Source organism: Notothenia coriiceps, unplaced genomic scaffold (genome assembly GCF_000735185.1).
Source record: "Notothenia coriiceps isolate Sejong01 unplaced genomic scaffold, NC01 NC01_scaffold00036513, whole genome shotgun sequence".
In the NCBI taxonomy this organism is placed as follows: Eukaryota; Metazoa; Chordata; class Actinopteri; order Perciformes; family Nototheniidae; genus Notothenia; species Notothenia coriiceps.
The window spans coordinates 202752-224982 of record NW_011369214.1 but is presented as its reverse complement, the minus strand read 5'-3'; the positions used below and the strand labels follow the sequence as shown (position 1 = coordinate 224982).

The 22231-nt window shown below is 40.0% G+C and overlaps 4 protein-coding genes across 8 annotated transcripts in view; 3 read left to right on the top strand and 1 right to left on the bottom strand.

The window, feature by feature from the left end:
* Positions 1 to 9436, top strand: part of p2rx5 (purinergic receptor P2X, ligand-gated ion channel, 5) — a 23092-nt gene extending 13656 nt beyond the window's left edge. Inside the window, exons 2-13 of the mRNA XM_010792631.1 lie at positions 843 to 1017; positions 1837 to 1987; positions 2945 to 3016; positions 3141 to 3216; positions 3911 to 3995; positions 4171 to 4251; positions 5377 to 5518; positions 7076 to 7209; positions 7294 to 7384; positions 7473 to 7538; positions 8154 to 8242; positions 8350 to 9436. Coding sequence (XP_010790933.1) covers positions 887 to 1017; positions 1837 to 1987; positions 2945 to 3016; positions 3141 to 3216; positions 3911 to 3995; positions 4171 to 4251; positions 5377 to 5518; positions 7076 to 7209; positions 7294 to 7384; positions 7473 to 7538; positions 8154 to 8242; positions 8350 to 8602 — 1371 coding nt within the window. The 5' untranslated portion in view covers positions 843 to 886 and the 3' untranslated portion in view covers positions 8603 to 9436. The remainder of the gene's footprint in view (positions 1 to 842; positions 1018 to 1836; positions 1988 to 2944; positions 3017 to 3140; positions 3217 to 3910; positions 3996 to 4170; positions 4252 to 5376; positions 5519 to 7075; positions 7210 to 7293; positions 7385 to 7472; positions 7539 to 8153; positions 8243 to 8349) is intronic.
* A 511-nt stretch (positions 9437 to 9947) lies between these two features.
* On the bottom strand, positions 9948 to 10724 carry emc6 (ER membrane protein complex subunit 6). Its single transcript, XM_010792625.1, has one exon. It carries the CDS (start codon positions 10690 to 10692, stop codon positions 10360 to 10362), a length of 333 nt encoding a protein of 110 aa, XP_010790927.1. The 5' UTR covers positions 10693 to 10724; the 3' UTR covers positions 9948 to 10359.
* Positions 10725 to 12293: 1569 nt separating this feature from the next.
* On the top strand, positions 12294 to 16942 carry shpk (sedoheptulokinase). Of its 2 annotated transcripts, none has more exons than XM_010792619.1 (8): positions 12294 to 12348; positions 12441 to 12595; positions 12679 to 12820; positions 13211 to 13385; positions 13470 to 13622; positions 13770 to 13945; positions 14527 to 14727; positions 15893 to 16942. In XM_010792619.1, the coding sequence occupies exons 1-8, from the start codon at positions 12309 to 12311 to the stop codon at positions 16300 to 16302; spliced, it is 1452 nt and encodes a 483-aa protein (XP_010790921.1). In that variant the 5' UTR covers positions 12294 to 12308; the 3' UTR covers positions 16303 to 16942. The 2 variants fall into 2 exon arrangements, with proteins under 2 accessions (XP_010790921.1, XP_010790920.1); XM_010792618.1 differs by having other exon boundaries at positions 15887 to 16942.
* An 884-nt stretch (positions 16943 to 17826) lies between these two features.
* Positions 17827 to 22231, top strand: part of trpv1 (transient receptor potential cation channel, subfamily V, member 1) — a 12648-nt gene continuing 8243 nt past the window's right edge. Inside the window, exons 1-5 of one of the 4 annotated variants that reach the window (XM_010792623.1) lie at positions 17827 to 17915; positions 20073 to 20272; positions 20420 to 20571; positions 21109 to 21261; positions 21377 to 21514. In XM_010792623.1, coding sequence (XP_010790925.1) covers positions 20082 to 20272; positions 20420 to 20571; positions 21109 to 21261; positions 21377 to 21514 — 634 coding nt within the window. In that variant the 5' untranslated portion in view covers positions 17827 to 17915; positions 20073 to 20081. Of the gene's footprint in view, positions 17916 to 18300; positions 18391 to 20067; positions 20273 to 20419; positions 20572 to 21108; positions 21262 to 21376; positions 21515 to 22231 lie in introns of those variants that run through there. The other 3 variants (XM_010792621.1, XM_010792620.1, XM_010792622.1) reach the window with 3 other exon arrangements.

The following is a 22231-nucleotide window of genomic DNA, read 5'->3' as shown; positions in this document are numbered from 1 at the left end:
CCCGAGGGGAAGGGTGCATCGTTCAGGAAGCAGCAGGAGAGGTAAGGAGGTTGTCTATTACAGGGAGGACAGACAAAAGGAGAGAAGGCCTGGGGCCCGCCTTTGCCCTTGGGACAAATACATGAGGGAGGCCCGATACGTCACTCATATGGAGGAGAGGACCAGGCGCATGTAGAGCAGAGTGGAGAAGTGCGATCACAGAGCCTGCCGAGGCTATAAATGACTTTGATTTGATGTTTAAATAGGGGGCCTACAAAAACTATCAGCCCCAGGGCCTGATGGCAGGTTAAGGCGGGCTTGGCCCTAGGGGTGAACATTTGAATGGGAAAATGTATTGTATTGAAGAGTTAAACGATTTTGATATTGACTGAAGCCATATTTGGTCTGACACATTGCAGCCATTTAGTTCAAATGGTAGTGTTTTCTCCAAATTGTCACTGGTGTTACCGTCACTGGTGTTACTCTTCTTCCTGGTAACACGTAACACCAGTGACATTCCTATACAAATAAGCATTGTGTAAAGTATAAAAATAATTTTAAAAAATAAAATACTTTAAGCTCTACTTGTTGTGGATTCATCAAGTTAAGAGTTAGTTATTGCTATTCAACAGGTTTTAGATGTGTTTAGAAGGAATATATTTCAGCAGATTTGTATCACCCAGATTCCACCTTTTCTGTAGAATGACTCTTTTACGTTTAGAGAGTTAGCAAGTTTGAAAATCGAGTCAAGATTTCCTGCATTTTTCTCACAGTGGTGCGTTTGAGGTTTGTGCTTGTGTTGTACAGCCCCTCTCTCAGTGGGATTGCCCGCTGCATGAAATGTGCACAGTTGTAAATATCAGCTGGGAGCTGCTGTCCGTCTCAGTCGGTCCGCGGTGCGGGAGGAATGGCAGGCTGGGGAGTCTTCTTCTTGGGTCTTCTCAATTACAAGACTGGGAAAATAGTCATCGCCGAAAACAGGAAAATCGGGATATTATTCAGACTCTATCAGCTGGCCGTGCTGGGATACATAATCGGGTGAGGTGCAATGCATGCTTTTGGAAAGTGATTCACAAAGTTAAAAATAGTTGAGCTAGCCGAAAGCGTTGACTTTGTTGTTGTTAAAGTGGCAGCGGCACAGGTTCTTCAAGTGTCTCAGAAAGAGTTGGGATTCATTAATGTGTCAAATTGCTGTAAATACATGAAGTCATTGTATCCCACCCCTCACCTACTGATGTCATGGTGATGAGGAAAATATGAGCAGGTGACTTGGACAGTAGGGTAACGGTTATTATCATCAGGTCTGACCTTTAAAACGCAATAGTTGTAAAATAGCTACTTTAATGGCTGCAGGGGGGTTTAAAGTCATTTAAAAGCTGCTCATGTTCATGAGACTGGATTTATTGCATTGCATTAGTGTAACGAAGTACACATGTTATGGCTTCAGCTTCTCAGTTGTGAATGTGTGCTGCTTTTCCTTTTATTAATTTGTTTTAATTAAAATTAATTAATTGTTTGAACAATGGCTTTGTGCTATTTGTTGTGTACTTTACCCATTGGGCGATGCTGTCACACCCAGATGCCATTTATTTGCAAAATAGTTCAATATATTAGGGCAGTGATGCATACAATATTCTATGATTTTGTCTTAGATACAATTACACAGTTAATTCTTTCATGTGCCACATACTGGTGAACACACTAAATGCAAGATATATTGTGTTTGCTGTCAACCCCTGACACTATGGTCACAAACCGCTGGTCAACAAGGGATCTAAAAAACTATACATAATGCACCCATGTTAATCTGAAAAAATTACTGAAAACTAAATTGTGATGTTTGGGTGAATGTCCCAGGTGGGTGTTTGTGGTAAGAAAAGGTTACCAGGAGAGAGAAGAGGCCATCCAGACCTCGGTCATCACCAAACTTAAAGGTGTTGCACTGACCAACAGCTCTGAGACCGGGCTTCACCTGTGGAGTGCTGAGGATTACGTCATACCCCCGAATGTGAGTCCATCCATCCATCAAAGATGTGACCATGATGTAATCATTGTTTTGCAAGTCACAAGTTAGTCTTTACTCCTTATTCAGGACAGATTATTCCCAAATCAAGCTCCAAGTCAAGTCCTAGGTTAAGGTGGATACGTCCAGAGTCAAGTCCCAAATCAAAACAGATAAGTCCCAAGTGAAAACATACAAACTCCAAGTTAGGTCCCAAGTCAAAACCTATGGTCAAGACATGTCAGACATGTAAGTCCCAAGTCCTTACATTTGAGTTTTGAGTCCTAAATAAATCATAATGGCAATGTGCTCTTCATCCCATCAATTTCTTCTTTTTTAGACAATTTTATACGAGAACAAAATCATATTTGGCATATATTTTTCCAACTGATGCTCAGCAATTTTACATTAGCTCTTACTTGTTCTATTCTGCAGCATGATTGGATGCTGTTGGATTTGTTTAAACAAAGTGAATCAGGGGAATGAAGTGTCAACGTGCTGGGAATGAATTAGTTATATTCACAAAATTATGGAAATGAATTGATTTGTGGCACACTTTTTAAACGAACATACTTTTTTATCTTAGGGTTTAAGGGAACATATCAAGGACTTTCAAGTAAAAAGGCTCCAAGTAATTTCCCAAGTAACTGTTGTTTAAGTCCAAGTTTAGGAGGCCAGTCTTTTTTGTTTTTGTCAATTTGTGTCTAAAGTCATCCAATCTGTGGCTCGAGTCGACATTTCTAGGAAAAAGAGCTTGCAGAATATCAATAAAGCTGTCAGAGTATTCCCCAATTACTCTCCTGTCAAGAGAGATTACAAAGCTATTGAGTGTCTGCTTCAGCAGAAATCATTAGGCTCGGCATCTGTCGCCACTGATTTAACAATATTGAACTTCTCAGAAGTGTAATTTGTTTAACCTTTTGTTTCTCGATCTCATTGTCTGGGCCTCATTTTATTTTGTAGGGCGAGCAGGTGTTCTTCATAGTAACAAATTTCATAGAGACACCCAATCAGAGGCTGGGGTTCTGTGCAGAGGTGAGTATACATGCAGAGGAATCTCATTATTGCCTGTTGATTTGATGTGTTTTTTTCCAATCATAATATCTCGTATGGCTGTTTATATTACCATGTCTAGACAAATGCATTTGCACTTCCATAGAGTTTCAAGGTACCAAATGGACGATGTCAAAGTGATGATGACTGCGTTGAGGGCGAGGCTGTAATAGCCGGACATGGTGAGTATCATTCATTTCACTCAACTCAAAATCTGAGTAGTTGATGGGTTTAACCTGAATTACATGTTTACATAATCTGTCTGTAGCTTGAGATCTTTAATATCGGTCCCTGAAGATCAACACTATATTCTGCATATTAGAAAAATAACTGTTTCACCTCATTGTAGAATTGTGGCCTTGCTATCAGAAAGTTACATTTAAATTACTAATTTATTTATTCTTTTGTTTGTTATTTGTCACAATGCCATATTTTTCTGTGCATGTTGTCTTATTTCAAGGCAAAGTAATTACACTCAATTGTGTGTGGGGGGTGTTGGGGATAGGAAACAGAGCAAGAACTTTTTTATAGTTTTTTTGTATATGGATTGCATTGTTGAAGGAGCTTGGGACTTATATGTTCATGCTATAACTACACTAGCTACTGTACATATGACAATGAAACCTTTGAATCTTGAAAAACTAAACGCTGGTTAAATATTTACACAATATTACAATGCGTGTACTATAAACATGGGATCAGAGTTAGCACTGGTTTCACAGTCAACATTGATATATCGCGACAACCCGGCTTTACAAATATTCTGTAAAATATAAATATTACATGTTTCATCCCCCAGCAGAACATTTTTCCAATTAGCCGTCATATAATCAATTCTTTAAACTTAGCTAAGAAACTTCTCTGGCTCTCCTTCAGGAATAAAGACAGGGTTGTGCATAAACAGCACTGGGACCTGTCAGATCCACGCCTGGTGTCCTGTTGAACACAGCAAGAGACCCACGTAAGACCCTTCCTCTCGCAGAACTTTGGAAAAGTGCCACTTTGTGATACTGCATTGACACTGGCCCTCATGGGGACTGAGATATTTCACAGGTTCTATTTATTGCTAATGTAGCCTGTCAGCTCCTCTTGTTTAGTTTTTAATTCTCACAGCTGCCTGTCTCTCTATCTTCCAGAGAGCCCTTACTAAGCGAAGCGGAAAACTTCACCATCTACATCAAGAATTTCATCAGGTTCCCGAAGTTTGAATTCTCCAAGTAAGTGGCTGCTAGTAGCGCTGCTTGTGGTTTTCAAAGCGTCACGACATCGACCAATGAGTGAGCTAAGGGGGGATGTACATGCCCCAATGGCTGCTTTAAATAGTTTTAGTGTGCAGACAGCCCTCTATTTATACCAGGCTGTGCATTGCACTCAGTGAGACAGTGAAACAGTCATCTGAGAAGTCCTTGACAGCGGGCCTTGCCCCAGACAGGTGTCCGATCTGAAAGGGGGGGGTTGGCCCCTGCTGCTCTGTCCTCTCTGCTGAAGTCCTGCAAGAAAGCAGAGTGACATCAGCCACAGCTAATTCATCAGTCAGGACCTTATTCTAATTACACAGCTATCTAACTTCATATGTTTTCTCACTAATCATGATATGCTTATACTTAATGGGGATTTTAGCTGTTGAAACAAATCCCTGTTACTGTAATGGGTGTTACTTGAAAGGGCTGCCAGCGCTACGTGTGGTATAGTGTGACACATCCAGCTGCACTGCAAAGCCAGAGAGCATAATGGTGTCAGCAGCATACTGTGTTAGGACTAGAGGAACATTTTACAGTGCAGTCAGTCATGATAAAAGTTAAGATGTTGATCTTTAGTCAGTGTATTAACACTAGATGGAGGTTGGCCCGCCCATAACCAGCACAGAGGTAAAGGTCCTGCTTTCTTTATACGGCTAAGGTCATTTTGCTTTCATAGCATTACATTGTTTGCACTCCTGTCTGTTCTCCAAACTGGTTATTTGCCAACTACCATCTACTCTAGTTAATTCACTGACTATGATACCCCACTTTGAAACATCTGAACTATATCTTTTAGCATTGATTGTGTCTAAGATAGAGATGGAAATGTCAAATATGCCAATATGAGAAGTTGAGAGAATTCTGTGACCCTGAATTGGCAGAAGCAGGTGGCTCTTAAGTCTATTGCCGTCCCGCCAACACTTAGATACACATCATAACTCCAACTTAAGTGACTTACATTTTTTAACTTGAGTGGAAGGTTACATTTTTTTCTTAGGGTGAGGGAAACACGATTAATGTGGAAATAGTAGTGGTTTTCACAGTTGCTGATAATCTGACATTTGACACAAGTTCTTCATGCCTGCTATATTGAACATCTAGGTCCAATGTCCTTGAAACCCCTGACGACAGCTACCTGAAAAGATGCTCCTACGACAAAGAGGAACACCTGTACTGCCCCATCTTCCGCCTCGGAGATCTGGTCAGCTGGACTGGGAATGATTTCCAGGAAATGGCTGTTCAGGTACAAAGTGTATTAACGTGTGAGATAAAAATGTGTGGGAGTGATTTCAATTACTGGATTCCTCATAGTCATTTGATAACACTCCATTATAGACCATCACATTTAGAAGATATAATCCATTTAAGATGCTCCTCATAATAATAACTGCAGAAACACACTTGTACAAGATGTGTGCTGCAACAAACATATATTGATGTAATGATAAGGGTAGTAAGAAAATTAATATAGTACAAGATGAAAACAAATCTTCATCAGCGTGTTGCAAGCTAATTCTGTCACTCAAGTCATTCTCTCTATCTCTCAGTACTTCCTGTTGATATCCAAAGACAAACATTTTCCAATAACTAATGGAAAGGATTTCTAAGATGGTGGTCTGCCTGCGATGCAACATCATTTTTTATGTGGTCTTGGAGTAAATCTCTAATGGAACATAGGAGTGCCATTTACACTGTAGTGAAGATACAATTGAGAATGATGAGATTGATCGTACACAGACTAATAAAAAAGATGTTCTGGTCGACAGCTGCAGGTTAGTTTGAGGTTAATTGCGGTAGTTGTACAATACCAATTTCCAAGTGTTGCCTGTGTTGTTGGGTTGTCTGTACTTCTGCCACATCTGTTGCCATGTCAAATAAGAACTGTGTGCTCTCTCAACCTGTGCCTCTCCCTTTCCAGTCACCTATGACCCCATTTTTGCTTGTGCAGCTAATCACTGTCACCTAGTGTTCAAAAATATAAATATACATGGCTCCTAAAGGCAGCCTAGGTCGGAGGTTTGCACAGGTTTATTTGAAATCACAATGGTTGTTCAGAAAGAGTAAAAAAAAGGATCATCTATTAGACAAACTTTCAGGCACATGGTCTTCATCAAGTATTTATGTCTTGATGGTGTGTTGTCATCACGTGGAATATATATAAAAAAATGTGTCAATTGATTCAAAGTGGCTGTAAACAAAAATAAATACAAGTTCAATAATTCATTCACATGATAAGAACTAAACAATAATTTTCTTTCCTTTTGGGGGGCTTTTTTGCCCTTACTGTTGCAGCTTAAGTTAGACAGGAGAAGGAGAGAAAGAGAGTACAACATGCACCAAAGGTCCGTCGGACAGATTGGAACCCATCCTTAGTACCAGATGAAAAAACAACTAAAACAAGGCCAAAGGAAATGGCTGAAAGCTTTAAAAAAACAACAACAAGTGGACCATATGATACGTTTTTATTTTCAAGCTGTATTTTCCAGTCAAGAATGAACTTTCAAGCTAGCGTTTATCTTAAAGCATTTCCTAAGACACAACGATAGTCCACAAACGTATGTTATCTGATCAGACCACTTCTGCAGACTGTATGGTCGTATGCCGCTTGTTTTGAATTTACAGCTTCCTCACTCACCTGCAAACATAAGAAAATGGTAGGAATTACAATTTTGAAGCCAGGACTCAAAGAACATGGTTTGAATTGGTTTCCATTAAATTGTTGTCTTTATTTTGGCTACACACTTTATTATAGACCTGTTAATGGAGCTGAGGTTACACTTACACTATTTTTGTCCTTCAGGGTGGTTCTGTTGGAATTCTCATTGAGTGGGACTGCGACCTGGATAAGGCCTATTCACGGTGTAATCCAGAGTACAGCTTTACCCGCCTGGATAGGGGTTTAAACAACTCGGTCACATCAGGATATAACTTCAGGTATGTCCCTCCAGGCATTCACCAAGAAATAAATCTGTCAGCTCACTGGTCTCCGAGTCTAACCGGTCTGATTTTCCCCTCCAGATATGCCAGGTATTTCAAGGATGAAAATGGCACCTTTCGCACTTTGTATAAAGTGTATGGGATCCGCTTCGATATAATGATCAATGGCCAGGTACAGCAGTGATAGGGATTATTCTTTCCAGAGTGAAGTACATTATTATGGAAATACATCTAGTGATTGCTTGTTATTGTTTTTTTAGGCTGGAAAATTCAATATTGTTCCCACGATAATTGCCATTGGTTCGGGCATTGCCCTGCTGGGTGCAGTGAGTAGTTTAATAAAATATTATACAATTATTATTAAATAATATTGAGGTGTCGGTGGGTAATTGCCACTGTTTTATTATAGTTACTTGCACGTTTTTCTTGTTATGACAAGTTAAAGAAGAAAAAAGTATTACAACATATTGAATTGCATAGATTAAAAATATGTTTTTAAGTGAAAGAATGACCACTTACAGTTACTTATAATCAGTTAATGTATTATATCTGCCTTTACCTCAGACATTTCATTACTTCACTTTAACCAACCAGCTACCAGAATAATCACATGATTATGCCCTAAAGCGGTGATGATGATTTTATAAAAAGTATTATTATGTATGACATCTATCAACCTATAATATCTATTGTCCTTGAGACAAATAATGTCAGTGAGTGAAAAGCAACATTGAAGCATTATGATACTTGACTTTATGTCAAATGCTTTTTAATTTATAAATATTGCTTTATTGTTTTAAGCATCATGAATATTTATGAGGCATTATACCTTTAATTATACAGCAATATAAGCAGATTATAATGCATTATTAGTTATGTTTTTGAAACATTATGGACTGAGTGCTACAGATATTATATATAATATATATGTTCTCTTTCAGGGGGCCTTTGCATGTGACGTGATACTACTGTACATGATGAACACAAGCTCCTTCTACCGAGACAAGAAGTTTGAAATCATCAACTTAAAGTATGACTTTCTGTACACTGTAATGATGGACCTTTTTTAAATCAGTCATTTCCAAAACCTTTATCCCCACATTTATTGGCACATCTTTGTGTCACTGTGTGTTACAGGAAAGAGCAGAACAAACACAAGGAAGGGAAGACAGGACACCGGGAAAGGAGACATAAGAAGCCAGCTGCGGACAAAGAGGCTGGAAACTCCACCAATAAGCCGGAGGAGACGGAAGCCCTCGCAGAGAGTCAGCTGCCTGTGGACCAACGGGGTCCAACAGTTCCACGCAATGCAGGACAGCGATATTCTGGCAACCTCTCTAACCAAGGCACAGGGCCGCGGCATCATATCACCTTCTCTGCGCAAAATTAAGTCAGAGTAAGACCAATCCCCTGCAGCGGTCTGTGAGAGGCGTAACCAAAGAGTCGGACTGATGCCCACTTCCCACCTGGCTGGACTGTCACTAGCCTGAGTGATGCTTGTCCTGACTTTGTTGGTCCAAAGAAATGTTACTGTGGGCAAATGGGCCAGGAAGCTGATGTAGAAATACACAGAGAGATGGTTTTCATCTTTGAAGCTGGGTCAGGGTCCAAAGCTGGAGTGTGGGAGATTACAACAGGTCCATAAATGATGATATGCCAGAGTTCTGTGGTTATGCTGATAATATTAACTGAGGGACTTTAAATGAATCATCTATGACCTAAAAGGAATTGCCAAATATTTGCCTATTACTGCATAGCAAATGGAAGTTATTAATTGCATCTTTGTTTCAGGTCATGAATCCATTACTTAAAAGCTCTTTTTGACAGATGATCAAGCATCATTTCCAGTTTGTTCTTTTTGATTCGCCATTAATAGACTTGCCAATAACAATCACCGCGAAAAAAACTACCGTCATTCGTGATTCATGAACCTCAAATGTAGCATAGGATTACGTTAAATGCCGATTAGATTAAAAAAAACGTTTAATGATTTGTGCTAAATCAATTTGCAAAATACCTTTAAATTATTTTTTAAGCACAGAGAAAATGCACTAGAAAGCAAATTCTAAGAAAATGTGTGAATATTCTTAATTTGTGTTATTTCAGTTGGATGCAACATGTGCTGTCGTTGGAATTCGAGTGGTGCACTTCATGTTGTATGTTGACGTCAATATTGGCCATGCCGTAGCTACAACACAATCATTATTTTTGTTATTAATGATAGGTATCACTTGTAAAGCTTTGGAATGAAGTTGTGATGGGCTGTGAGTGTTCTGTAATGACAGGTTCAATGCTGATATACTGGCTGATAGTCCAATGAATGATGAAAGACATTGGAAATGTGTGACCTTCTTCTCAAATCCATTTATAGAATGGTTTTGATTGTTGGAAACAAGTGTTACAACCCGGCTCCTGGGCTGCAACAAAAAGCAGGGAGGCGAGACGAAGGAAGAAAATAACAATTGTTTATTCTCTTATAAACAATGTAACGAACAGAACCAGCCACAGGTCCCCGAGGCTGGCACGGAGAGTGCCCAGAGGAGTCCGCGAGACGTAACCGGCTGGGCTCTTACTATATCCTTTCCTTTCCAGGTGTAGCTCATCAGCACCTGAACCTGTGAACCTGAGCACACCCACAAAGCACAGACAGAAACAGCACCCCACGTGGTGTGGAGGGGTCGTCACAAGTGTATTTTTCATATTTATTTCATGATGTCAGTGCCTGACAGACAAACCGATTAATAATGTATACAAACAAGATGTAAAGAGGTATTTATTTTAATCAGTAATCATATTTATTATAATTTAACCATAGTATCATACATGAATACAAGGCAAAGTGCTTACACCGTGTTAGGGTGTAATCTTTGTTGATCTATGTTACACTACAAACTACATTATCATGACTGTGGCTCTTATCTGTAGTGAAGAGCACGAGTTACATGTTGGATAAAGTCGCTACAAATTGTGGAGCAGAAGGATAAGAGAACAGTATTCTTCATTCTATTATAATTGACACATTAGCCGTTTAATCAACAGTTCATATTTGAAAAAGTATTTTACCAATGGCTTATCTACAGACAGCAGGGCAGACAATATTATTAGTTTATGTAGCATTAGATAGGACTAATTCACGGTTAAATAATTTTAGTACACGTGCACCATTCCGTAGAGGAAAGTCCAGAACAGGACGTAAGTGAAAAGACCTCCAACAAGGCCCCCGGTGAAGAGCAGCCTCCGTGATTTAAAACATTTGTTCCACCGCCGTCCGGCCTTGAGAATGAGCAGCAGAGAGAGGAGAAAAGAGGCGAGGAAATAAAAAATGAAGCCATACAGTCCAGACAGCCCGAGGATTCCCGCTGTTGCTCCGGACAGAGCGGAGACTGAGGTGCGGCAGTAGTCCAGCACGGCGGCGTTTCCCCTCACGGCTATCTCGCTGATGAACTGTGGTCCCTCTCTTTTGGCTACAACTCCTGCCATCTTGGATCTGGTCAGCAATCACAGGAAGGTGTTCCTGTTTCAGGAGAGATTCCCACATAGTCACATTTATCCAATAACCGTAATGCTGTACAGTTTTAAATAACTTTTTTCTTTACACTGAAGATCGAGATTCGATACTCAAAACCTTCGGGACAATCAAATGCAATAGTTTGTAACTGATCAACCAAATGCTAATGTTAAAATCAGCTCGACCAGAAGAAAAGGCTGCTTACACACGACTGAATAAGCCATTATAATACAATGTAGGGTGAAAATTACTATTATTTTGTATTATCTGCTGCTTATTATCTAGATTACAATTGGTAAATTGCTTAGTCTATAATATGTCAGAACATAGTAACAACTGTCAACGTTTCTAAATTCCAAGATGATGTCCTTTAATGTTTAGTTTTGCGTTTAAAAATAATCCCATTGGAACGATTAGACTAATATTAGATTGTTTGATGATTAGTTGACTAATTGAATGTAATGAATGATATAATGACATGCAACGAAGGGTCAGTCTGCTGCTTAATAACTACATTAGCTTTAATTATCAACATTAGACAATGACTTTGACTTGTATTTTTTACACGGTACTTTTATTTGTTTAAACAAGATAAATGCCTTTTCCATTTCAACTAAATGCAAGGCCATTGTTACATTATATATTATAATGTGTACAGATATTAGTAATTTAAAGTATGAATTTAATATTTTAACATCCACTAGGAGGTTGGATGACAAAAGGACAAAACTCGACAGAGGTCTTAATATATTAAAGCCCCCTAATACGAGTGACAAAGAGAAAAGCTGTCAGCCTTGATCGATGTTAGCCTAGCTGGTTACAGATCAAATTGAATCAAAGTAGCTAACGTTAGCTAATAAACCTATAATATAAAGCGATGTTCTGGTGACAGAAACCAGACGCAGACAAAAAGGAAGTGACTCCAATAATCAGAGTCTTATAAATAAACTAAACGTAGCACTGTACGACCCCTGGTGTTAGCCTATAGCGCTAACACGCTAGCATTATGAGCTAGTCCTCCGGGCTGCTGCTGACGGAAACTGATGATTCTCACCGGAAATGTAAGCAGGGACTCGTTGGCTCCTCACGATTATAAAAACATAATATGTGTCATGAACGCCAAAGATCTGGATATTAGAGCGTTTTCAGAGAACTTCGGCTGTTTTGGCACAGAAAAAGCACATTCATTCTCGTTCGGATAGCACTCCCAGGAAAGAGTCAGCCATGTTCATTCGAAATGCATTGTGGGCACAGCCTGCGTAAGGAGCAGTTTTGGTGCGTTTCATTGCACATTAAAGAGTAGGAAATTCTAACTTTAATAATAGGGAAATACCTTTAGGCTTACTGTCATTGGGTGAGCATACAAAGATAATCCGCCCTTTTCAAACATCCAGCTCTATTGGATATACACCACATGTTTCACAAGCTGCAGTAATAAGAGAACATCTACAAATGAAACACAAACAGTTTACATTGAGGTTACCGGTGCTATTATTTATTATGTCTATTTCTGTCAAAAGGTTATTTTACTGGTTCAGGAATCAATCAATGAACAATCTGCAGTAATGTTTCCTTCGGAAAAGGCATTATGGCTCATTTTACATTTGGATGGAACTATTCGGTTGGACGTAAGTAAGATTTACGACTTTCTACTTTGTCCCAAACGCAGCAGTAGACTTTGCCTTGTTGTGATGATGATATATAACTGTATCATCAACAGTAGTTTCATTAGCTGCAATGTCTGCATATATCCTGGGTTTGGACTTGGGCACCACGTCGGTAAAAGCCGTTTTATTAGAAACTGTCTCCCGAACGGTGGTTGCTATTCAGTCTTTGCCAACTTCGTCTGATATAATTGACCAAAGCGGAAAAAAGGTGAGTGTGTGCCAACCATTCAACTCTCCCCTGCTGGGTGTTTGCCCCGTGTGTAACCTGTCTGCGTACGTGTTCATGCGCAGGCGAAAGAGCAGGACACTGGCCGGATCATTGACACTGTGAACCGGTGCATCGGCCTGCTGCCCCGAGACAAACTGCAGCATGTCAGCAGCATCGGGTTGTCCGGGCAGATGCACGGGGTTTTATTTTGGAAAGAAAAACGCGGTAAGCCTTCCACCTGGGTGCTGCGTGAACGCTGTTGCATTTCTTAAATTGTGGTCAATTGTGAAACAACTGCTGTAATACATGAGTACCCTTGGGCAGCAAAGTAACAGATATACAGATATATATCCTGCAATGTTATTGCCCATATATGTTTGCATTTGCACAATTTGTAATTGCACATTAAGCTCTTTAATCTTATATTATCTGGTATATAAATATCTGCTGTGGCATTTATTTTATTAATATAAAACAATACATCCTAATACACAAAGAGACATACTTTCTTAATTAGTCTAACCAAAGTATCCAACAAATCCAAAAGGGAGAAAATCAGTTTGTAATGGTAAATATATGCTCCTGGGATGTCTCCATGCCTCTCTACCCCTGCAGGTTGTGATTGGTCCAAGAGGGATTTCTTCACAGCCCGAGACACCAGTCAGCTGATCACCTGGCAGGATGGGCGCTGCAGCAGCAATTTCCTGTCCTCACTTCCAAATCCAGGCTCACATCTCAGCGTGGCCACAGGCTTTGGCTGTGCTACAATCTTCTGGTACATGAGAAACAGGTCAGCATGCACTTCTGAAAACATCCCAAAGCATTTTTATTTTGTGATATGAAACTGAAGTTAATATCTTTGGTTTTACTGCAGGCCAGAGTTCCTCGAGGACTTCACAGTTGCAGGTACCATCCAGGACTATGTGGTGTCCATGCTGTGTGGTCTGGACGGCTGTGTGATGACCCCCCAGAATGCAGCCGGCTGGGGCTACTTCAACACCTCTACCAACCAGTGGAATACAGACATGTACGTAAAGTGTAAATCTACATGCATGACACATTTTCTAAAGGTTTTGCATGCTTAGTGTTCAACTAAAATTGCTAAACATTTTGGCATTGCAAAGAGTTGTTATGCGTAACCTACATTACAAGCCTCTGTGTGTGCATGCTGCAGTCTGAAGGGGGCCGGCTTCCCTTTGGGCCTGCTTCCTCAGTGTGTGCCATCTGGTTGCTGGGCGGGACAGACGTGCTCTGACTGGCATGGTATCCCTGCTGGAACACCAGTAGGGGCCGCGCTGGGAGACTTCCAGTGCTCGGTATACTCCTGCATGAGTGCCAGAACAGACGCAGGTGAAAATAGCTGTACTCGACTGTTTATGCACTTCAGAAGAAAGTCTATCTTTACAGCTGTTCCATGACATGTTCCATCGATTAGATTAATCTTCTAATCTTAGTAGTGCTTTTGTTTTAGTGTGTCATCCTACTGTAGTTATTTTCTTTATTTTTGTGGTTATTTTTGTGACCTTTTCATTGCCATTGTGTGTATCTTTTGTGGTCTCTTTGCAGTTGCTTTGCACTTCTTTTTAGTTTTGTGACTCTTGGTAGATTTGTTACCGGTTGCAACAGCGGTGCTGGTATTGTTTATTAGCTTGTGAGTCTGTTTGTCCCATTGGAAAATCCCTCATAGAGATGTGTTAATATACTGTAATTAAAACTGAAAAATACCAAATAAATAAGCATAGGGATTACTTAACATGGCACATAGCAGCAAATACCCACGTCTTAGTTTGTACTCTTTATGTTGCACACACAGGAATGAATGCATTATGGATCAAGTGTATTCCTGCTGTCTGTGTCTCCTGCATGTCTTGTTTGGAGCTGTTAGTGTTTATGCCTCAGATGACAGTTTTTATCCTCTCCTAATTTCTCAGTTCTTAACATAAGCACCTCAGCCCAGCTGACCTTCGCCTTGCCAGCTGACTTCAAACCTCCAGATTCTCCTCAGCCTGCGTCCTCCATCTCCTACGTTCCCTACTTCGAGGACTCGTACTTGGCGGTGGCAGCTTCACTAAATGGAGGGAATGCACTGGCTACATTTGTGGAGATGCTCACTTCCTGGATGAAAGAGCTTGGTATGTATTTGTTGTCATGTTAGTAGTGTGCTTCTTAGTGTTTGTTCAACTTTTTAATTCAACTAAAATGTCACGACTGTGGAGGGATTGCCATGTTAAACCTTAAAAAAAAAGCCCAATTACCCTGATGATCCTCCTTACTCTAGCGTCACAATGATGTGGGTGTTAAGTGTTTTCCAAACATTCATGTTCCAGAAGGAATCATGATAACTCTGATTATCTTTCCACTTTTTGGAGATGTTGTTTATGTTTGGATTTTGTGCTAATTAGCTAATGCTTATTTACACATTTGCAAAGCTAAAATGCTGACCATTGTAATAATCTCTATATTATGCTAACGTCATCATTTGTCTCGAAGCAGTGCTGTGTAATACGGCTTCATAGAGTTGCTAGCATAGCTGTAGAATCTTCAGACTTAGTCAAATTTAAATGTGGCAATAGATATGTTTTTTGTTTTAACTTACCATTATCAAGTAAAGTTACATTAAATGACATGTCACTTGTTCGACGCTTTTATCCGAAGCGACTTACATATTTCTTTTTTACAATTTAATCAAATGTCAATGAGAGCCCAAAGAGGGCAGTTTTCTGTAAACCTTTACCAAAATGTCTTTGAGATTATTGCAATTTTAAAGTGGACCTATCATGCTATATTTGAATAATATAGTGTAGAACCATACCTATATAAGGCATATTTATACTTTTTATTTGTCAAAATACCAAACAGATCATGCATTTTAGCCATTCCTCATTTCGCTCAATTTAACACTGTCTTTTCATGGCTGATTCTGTGAGAACAGCACCATTTACAAGCCTAGCATATGTACTACAGCGTCTCCAGCGCTTTCGAATGGCAATGTCCGTGGCTGTCTCCTCCTAATTGGTGGAGTTGGCCCAATAGCCGTAGCGCCACTTCTGTGACGTCATAGAAGTGTTCAACTCTGGATCAGTCTGTATCAGATCCGTTGCAGCCCCTTTTTAAGAGATTTGGGTATGGAGGAAAATAGAGAGGGTTGTGTTTTCTGACACTTGGTGAGTTCCCTGGAACACCGGGGACACATATTCATGTATAAAAGACGTACAAAAGTGCATTTTGCATAATAGGTCACCTTTAAGTGTTTAATCCAAATGTTAAACAGCGCCTCCTCTTCCCTCGCAGGTGCAGAGATGAGTGATTCCTGTTTATATGAGAAGCTGATTAATTGCTCCCTGAATCAGGAAACGAGAGAGCTGTCGGTGAGTCCCACTCTCTTGGGTGAGAGGCACGATCCCCTCTGCCTGGGCCAGGTCACCAACATCTCCCCTACCAATCTGTCTCTGGGTCACGTGACCAGGGCGCTGTGCCGCGGAGTCCTGCACAACATCACGTCAATGATGCCTGCTGACCGTCTGCAGCAGGCGGGGGTCTGCCGGATTGTGGGCAGTGGGAGCGCCATCGCCCGCAATGAGGTGCTGAGGCAGGAGGTGGAGAAGGCGTTTCCCCAACCGGTGGTGTACGGACAAAACGCAGACTCTGCTGTTGGCGTAGCCATGGTCCTCTGTGACCTCATGAGAGATGCATACATAATCAAGTGAACATTATAGGTTACTTATTTAATCGCACGTTTGGTAAAAATCAGGAAAACTTAAATGGTACAACATATTTCGCTCTGAGTCTAAAAGCAAAATCTGGGAAGAATCCAAAGCCTTAAGAATTTTCCAGTTTGTTTTGTTCTGTGATGTTTTTAGACTTTTGGGAATCAAAGATCAAAGCTACCAAATGATACATGCTGGCTCATACCAACTGCTTCTTGAATGCAGCTAAAATCCCCTTTCAACATTGAATTTAACTCCATTGCCTGTCATTTCTGGGTCTAATAAGCAGTGTTTCAGATAACATGTCTGATAAGGATTTTAAAACATAAGTCCGTTGCAAAGATGCTCATCATTCATTAAAAAAAAAACTAATGTTAAAGAGCAAATGTATTCAAAGACAGCTACCTATGTAGAACTGTTTGCAAAGAGTAAAAAAAAAAACACATTGTGTTATCACTTGGTTTTGACTCCTTGCTTTCTGCATTAGCGCAGCTGCAGTAACAGTTGAATGCAACGAGTTCATGCTCTTTCCCTCCATGTTGCTGAAAGGTGTTATGAAGTGTGAGGCAGATTGAAATCACAGCACCGCTGGAATGCTTTGAAAACAACAGATGTATGATCTATAGAGAATTAAATCATAGAAAAAATGTGAACAACCAATTAAAAAAAACCAATTATAGCCATGTTTTAAGGAACTAAAGAGATCTCAATCATGCTGAGAATGATATAAAAGTAAACCCCTCTGTAAAAACCTTCAGAACACATGTCACTTTAAATATTGTTGTATGTAAGTGATACTGAAATGGAGGTTTATGTATTCCATACATTCCGCAAGACACTGCCTGTAAATAGAGTACACAAAAGATGAAACTCCCCAGTTTATTACTTGTACTAAGATTATTTTTAATGTAACAGGTTTTATTCTTTTTTAAATATGGGAATGAGGAATTATCTGAGGATAACTTTATATGAATTAAGGAAATCTACAGACACAAATAGACAGTGAATTAAAACTGGTAAAGGTGCAGCTAGTTTCAATGTCTTATTTAAGTGTTGATTGTATTTCAAATCATTAATCCAAATCTGCAAAGTAACTAAAGGAATTCAATTAATGTAGTGCAGTAAAAGTACACAATTCACCTTTGAATTGTTGTGGGGTACAAAGTAACATAAAATGGAAATACTCAAGTTAAGTACAAGTATCTAACCATTTTTACTTAAGTCCAGTACTTGAGTAAATCTACTTAGTTACTTTCCACCTCTGGAAGGAAGAAATGTAATGGAAGCAAAACAGCTTAAACTCTCAAAATGGAGTCTATGTTTGCCTGTATAGTGCCTTGGCCTAGCTGTGAAAAAGGAAGTTATAATAAGAAAGGAAATGGCATGACTGCAGATCTATAGCAGACGCTAGAAAGCATAATCTCTGCAACCACACAGTCACAGGACCATAGCAGCATGAACACACACACACACACACACTCACACACCCATGTCAGTGAAACTACTGGAGGCGCATAAGACACACAGGAAGCAAATCAGCGATTAAACAAAGGAAACTCGCTTATGAAAATATCATGCACCAACCTTACTAAGAATAGTAGCATTTCAAAAGGGTAAGTTGTACATTTATGTTATTTTTTTAATTGAATTTGTTTAAGCTCTTGATGGCTATTTCTTTCCAGCTAAGTGCCTCAGAGGATAACCCTAAAATGAATTTGAAAGACTATATGGCATATGCCACAGTTAAACTGCTCTCTAATTAGCTCCTCAAGAAACAAATGTGTTCTTGTCAGATAATACACGGGTACTCGCTGATTCCTTTGTGGTATTTTTTTGCTGTCTTGGCATGATGGTCAATAACAGATCCTTTTAAGCACTCAGGGCTGCAGTAATGTTCTCTGATATCCTTTGGGGGATGTCACCCTATCTCTGCCTCTTCCAGGCAGTCTTCCTGCTATCTCCCACCGCCTTTACAATAAACGGACATGTAAGGACAATAGGACTCACACATCCATGCAGGACACTGTTGTGTTTTTTACTTCAAGATCTAATTCTTTCTATAATCTGGTGCTGGAAAAATAACTTTTGGTGAGTAAATTGATGGGTTGATGTGTAACTGGTTTACCAGTTTTAAATTACAATATTTCTACTGGTCCTGAAGGACATTGTCAAACATCCCAGTCAGTGAAATAATCTTTGTTTGAACATATCTTACATTCTATTGTGATTTGTTAACGCATGTTTTGTACATTTGAACATACCGTGCAGACATTTAAAAACCTGCACCGCAGTGGTGTGGTTGATTTTATGAGGATATGGGAACTAATGGTATGGGAAGATGGACCTGATTGACACTGACTCACAATGTGTCTCTTAATCTTTATTTATAATTGAACTTCTGAAGAATGATGAGGGTGGTGCATCTGCACACACAATGAACAACTCATATTTTGTCAATGCACATCTTTTAAAATTTGTTCACAACTGGTACCGCTAAATGGCATTTGAGATCCATGGGAAATGGAATTTTCAAAATATGAGACGGACAGCACACACTTCTCTCTTTTTCCATCAATTGTTTTACTTTAGTGCTATTCCTCTAGTAATGATCACAGTCATACGGAGATGCAATGAGTCACTAATTCCCCATTTTGTGACAGAAAAAAGGGAACAGAAAGCCACGAGGATCAGGTTCCTGTTTTCCTTTGCTTGATTAAAAAACTACATTTATTTATATCAGTTTGACTTATATTTTTTATTTAAATCACTTGCAAAATGTTGTTTTTAATAAACCCTACCGTACATAATTGATTATTCTGCAGCGAAGTGGCTACCAGATTAAGTGTTGTGAGTTATGTTCTCATGGAAATCTTCCTCTAAATACACTCCTTTGTTCCTCCCTGCGGCTGTAACATCACATGCCTGGAAATATGTCTGTGCCCTTAAAACCTAGAAGGTGATTCCTGTGGTGAATTCAGACCCAGCTGATACGAACGCATAGTAACTCATGTTAAACATTAACATTAAACGCTTTGTCCCGCATGTTTACATCAGGGCTCTCTAATGCTTCTGGCTTGTGACACACTAGACAAAAACTAAGTGTGTGTGACCTATTGACACAATTGCAAGGAGTACCAAGCAGACACATTTCAACCATACCAAAAATAAAAGAAAATAATGAAATAAGTAAGTAAATACAAAAATATATATAAAGGGAGAAGGGTATTATGATTGGGGTGAAATACCTCTTTTCTTGGAACAATTTACAAACAATGTTAGTATGTCAATGTTAAGTCTATGTCTTATTCAAAAAGTATTCTCATACTCTGATGTAGGTACTGTATATTACATGTCCATAATGTGTATACATCATGAATTTTGTTTCGGTGTATTTGATGCTTTATAAGTCAGAAACATACTTTAGGGTTTTCTCAACCTCTCCCCAAATAGGCATCCATTTTGGACATCTACAGAATGTGTGTGTAGTTTGCGAAGGCATAACACTTCCCACATTTACAAGATGTAATAAAATATCTCAAGCTCACTATGCCAGTCAATTCTCAGCAGCAATTTAATTACCATGGGAAGTCCATTACAATCGTCTTCTGATAGAATAAATTCAAATTATTTCCCCCAATGTTTATTTAACATTATGTTTCAACTATTTCAAGTGGTAGAGAATCAGATGAACTCCTTAACAAATGTATCTATAGCTGACAAATACTCATCCCTGGTTCTGATGGCTGCTGTCTGAATGATTCGCAGAGCAGGGGGTGGAGATGGAGAAGTCAGAGATGTTTGGCATCTCTTTGGAGACAGACAACAGGACGATGGAGGAGAAAGCGCGGCACAGAGCTGCGCATAAGGGCGGTTCAGGCAATGAGCCGCCCAAGGCTCCAATGGACACTGATTACCAGGAAGAGATGGAGATCCCCAAGCCTAAAATCAGAATGAATGCCAACTTTGACAAGTGAGCCTCACCATGCAAACATGAAGGGATTTTAACACTCATTATAACATGGTTCTGTGTATTATCAAGCCCAGAATTGATGATTAAGTTGGAGTTGCTTCACCTTTTGCCCCCAATGATGTTGTCTGTGACGTGTTATGTTGACAGAGAGATTCAAGGATTGGATCCCAGTGGAAGCACAGACAACAGGTTTGGTATCGACAGGCTGTTTGAAGCGGTTGCCAGCAGGGACGTCCAAAAGCTGGACGGCCTGCATCAGTACCTGCATCGGAACAGGATGAAACTGTCCAACTCTCTGTGTGAGTGTCAGACCCATAATGCAACAGCTGTAGACATGTGTGTTACCTCCCTCAGGGGTTGTTTTTTAAACAATGGACCCCTGGGCACAGACATGTAAGTAACAGGCCCCATCACCTTATGACACATAGACTCTGTGGTTTTGTGTCTCATTGGTGTCTTCTATTGATTTCATGTGCTTTTGTGCTTCATTTGTTTCTTTTTTTGTGTCCTTATGTGTCTCTTTGTGGTAATTTGTAGGCCTTTGGTGTCTTCTTATGGTCTTCTTGTCCTGATTTTAAGTCTCCTTGTGTTAGTTTTGTTTCTTTATTGATGTCGTTTTGTCTATCGTTGTGGTGATTTTGTCTCTTGAATCATTTTGTGTCTATTTGTGGTCGCTTTGTGTCCCTTTGTTTTATTTTTGCAAGCATGTGTCTCTTTGACTGACATTGTGTAGTTGCAGGTCACTGGGCCCCTACACACTTAGGCCCCTGGCTCTGTGCCTAGGTTTGTCCAGATCTCCGTCCATGATCTCGCTGTATGTGTGTTTACACCTGCAGATCAGTCTTACGGTAAAACGGCCCTCATGAAGGCTCTGCTGCACCTCATGGATGGCAAAAACGAGACGGTGGAGCTTTTGATCGACATTTCAGAGAAGATGAAAGACATTAATGAGTTTGTAAATGCGGCCTACACTAACGTCTACTACAAAGGTAAACTGAAGCTGAATTGTTGAGAAAATGAACTCTCATGTCTTTCTTTGTGTTATTCCTCAAACCTAAACAATGTAAAGAGATTTGAATGGTATGACTCGATGTATTCCGACAGGTCAGACAGCTCTTCATATAGCCATTGAGAGGAGGAGTCTCTCCTATGTGGAGCTGCTGCTCAGTAAAGGAGCAGACGTCCACGCCAAAGCCTGCGGAACTTTCTTCCAGCCACACGATGGCCCCAACTTCTACTTTGGTGAGTCCATGCTGCAGCAGGGCGCAGCCCCCTCCTCTGGAGCCTCACACAAAGATAATCTACTGATGAGTCACACATCCCACCTTTATTACTGAGTGAGAAACTTTCCATAGAGTCACAGCATCTCTGGACAATAACATGAAGAAATACATTTTCAATAGGGTATTTCTAAGTTCCAATGTCATTTGTTCCCTGAAATCTTACATTTTAGCTGGGCTAGGGTTAATGTTCATTTATTTGAAAAAAGGACAACACAAAAAGATTGCCATTGTGACTGTCACATTTTGGAGCACAGCACCCAAGGCTCAGGTGCCTGAGCTCAGTGAGGTAATTACTAACTGATAAACTGGGTCAATGATATGGGCCTAGGAAAATATTTCCCCAACAAGCTCCATATTGTCTATACTCCATGTCAGGGAATAATTTGCCCTGCATGTCCTCCTTCGCCCTCTGACGCAGATGCCCAGCCTTGGACAGCCACTATCTCCCTTANCTTAGCTTTTCATCGTCCATGGGGCGTACAGAACTTATGTGGTATTTTCCTTTTGTTAAAGTTCCCATGTCATGGCCATTTCTACTGATCAGAATTCCATTGTTGAGGTATACTAAAATAGATTTATATTCTAGACCGTAGCTTCTCAGTGCAGCTAGGTGCCTTCTCCTCTGCTAAAGCCCTTCTTACCTGTGGGGTTCCCCAAGGCTCTATCCTGGGCTCCA

Excerpts from the sequence above, each read along its gene's own strand:
- emc6 (XM_010792625.1), bottom strand. The coding sequence starts at position 10,692 with ATGGCAGGAGTTGTAGCCAAAAGAGAGGGACCACAGTTCATCAGCGAG.
- shpk (XM_010792618.1), top strand. The coding sequence starts at position 12,309 with ATGGCTCATTTTACATTTGGATGGAACTATTCGGTTGGAC. Across the intron at positions 12,596-12,678 it reads TTGACCAAAGCGGAAAAAAG|GCGAAAGAGCAGGACACTGG; the intron begins GTGAGTGTGTGC and ends GTTCATGCGCAG. Across the intron at positions 12,821-13,210 it reads ATTTTGGAAAGAAAAACGCG|GTTGTGATTGGTCCAAGAGG; the intron begins GTAAGCCTTCCA and ends CTACCCCTGCAG.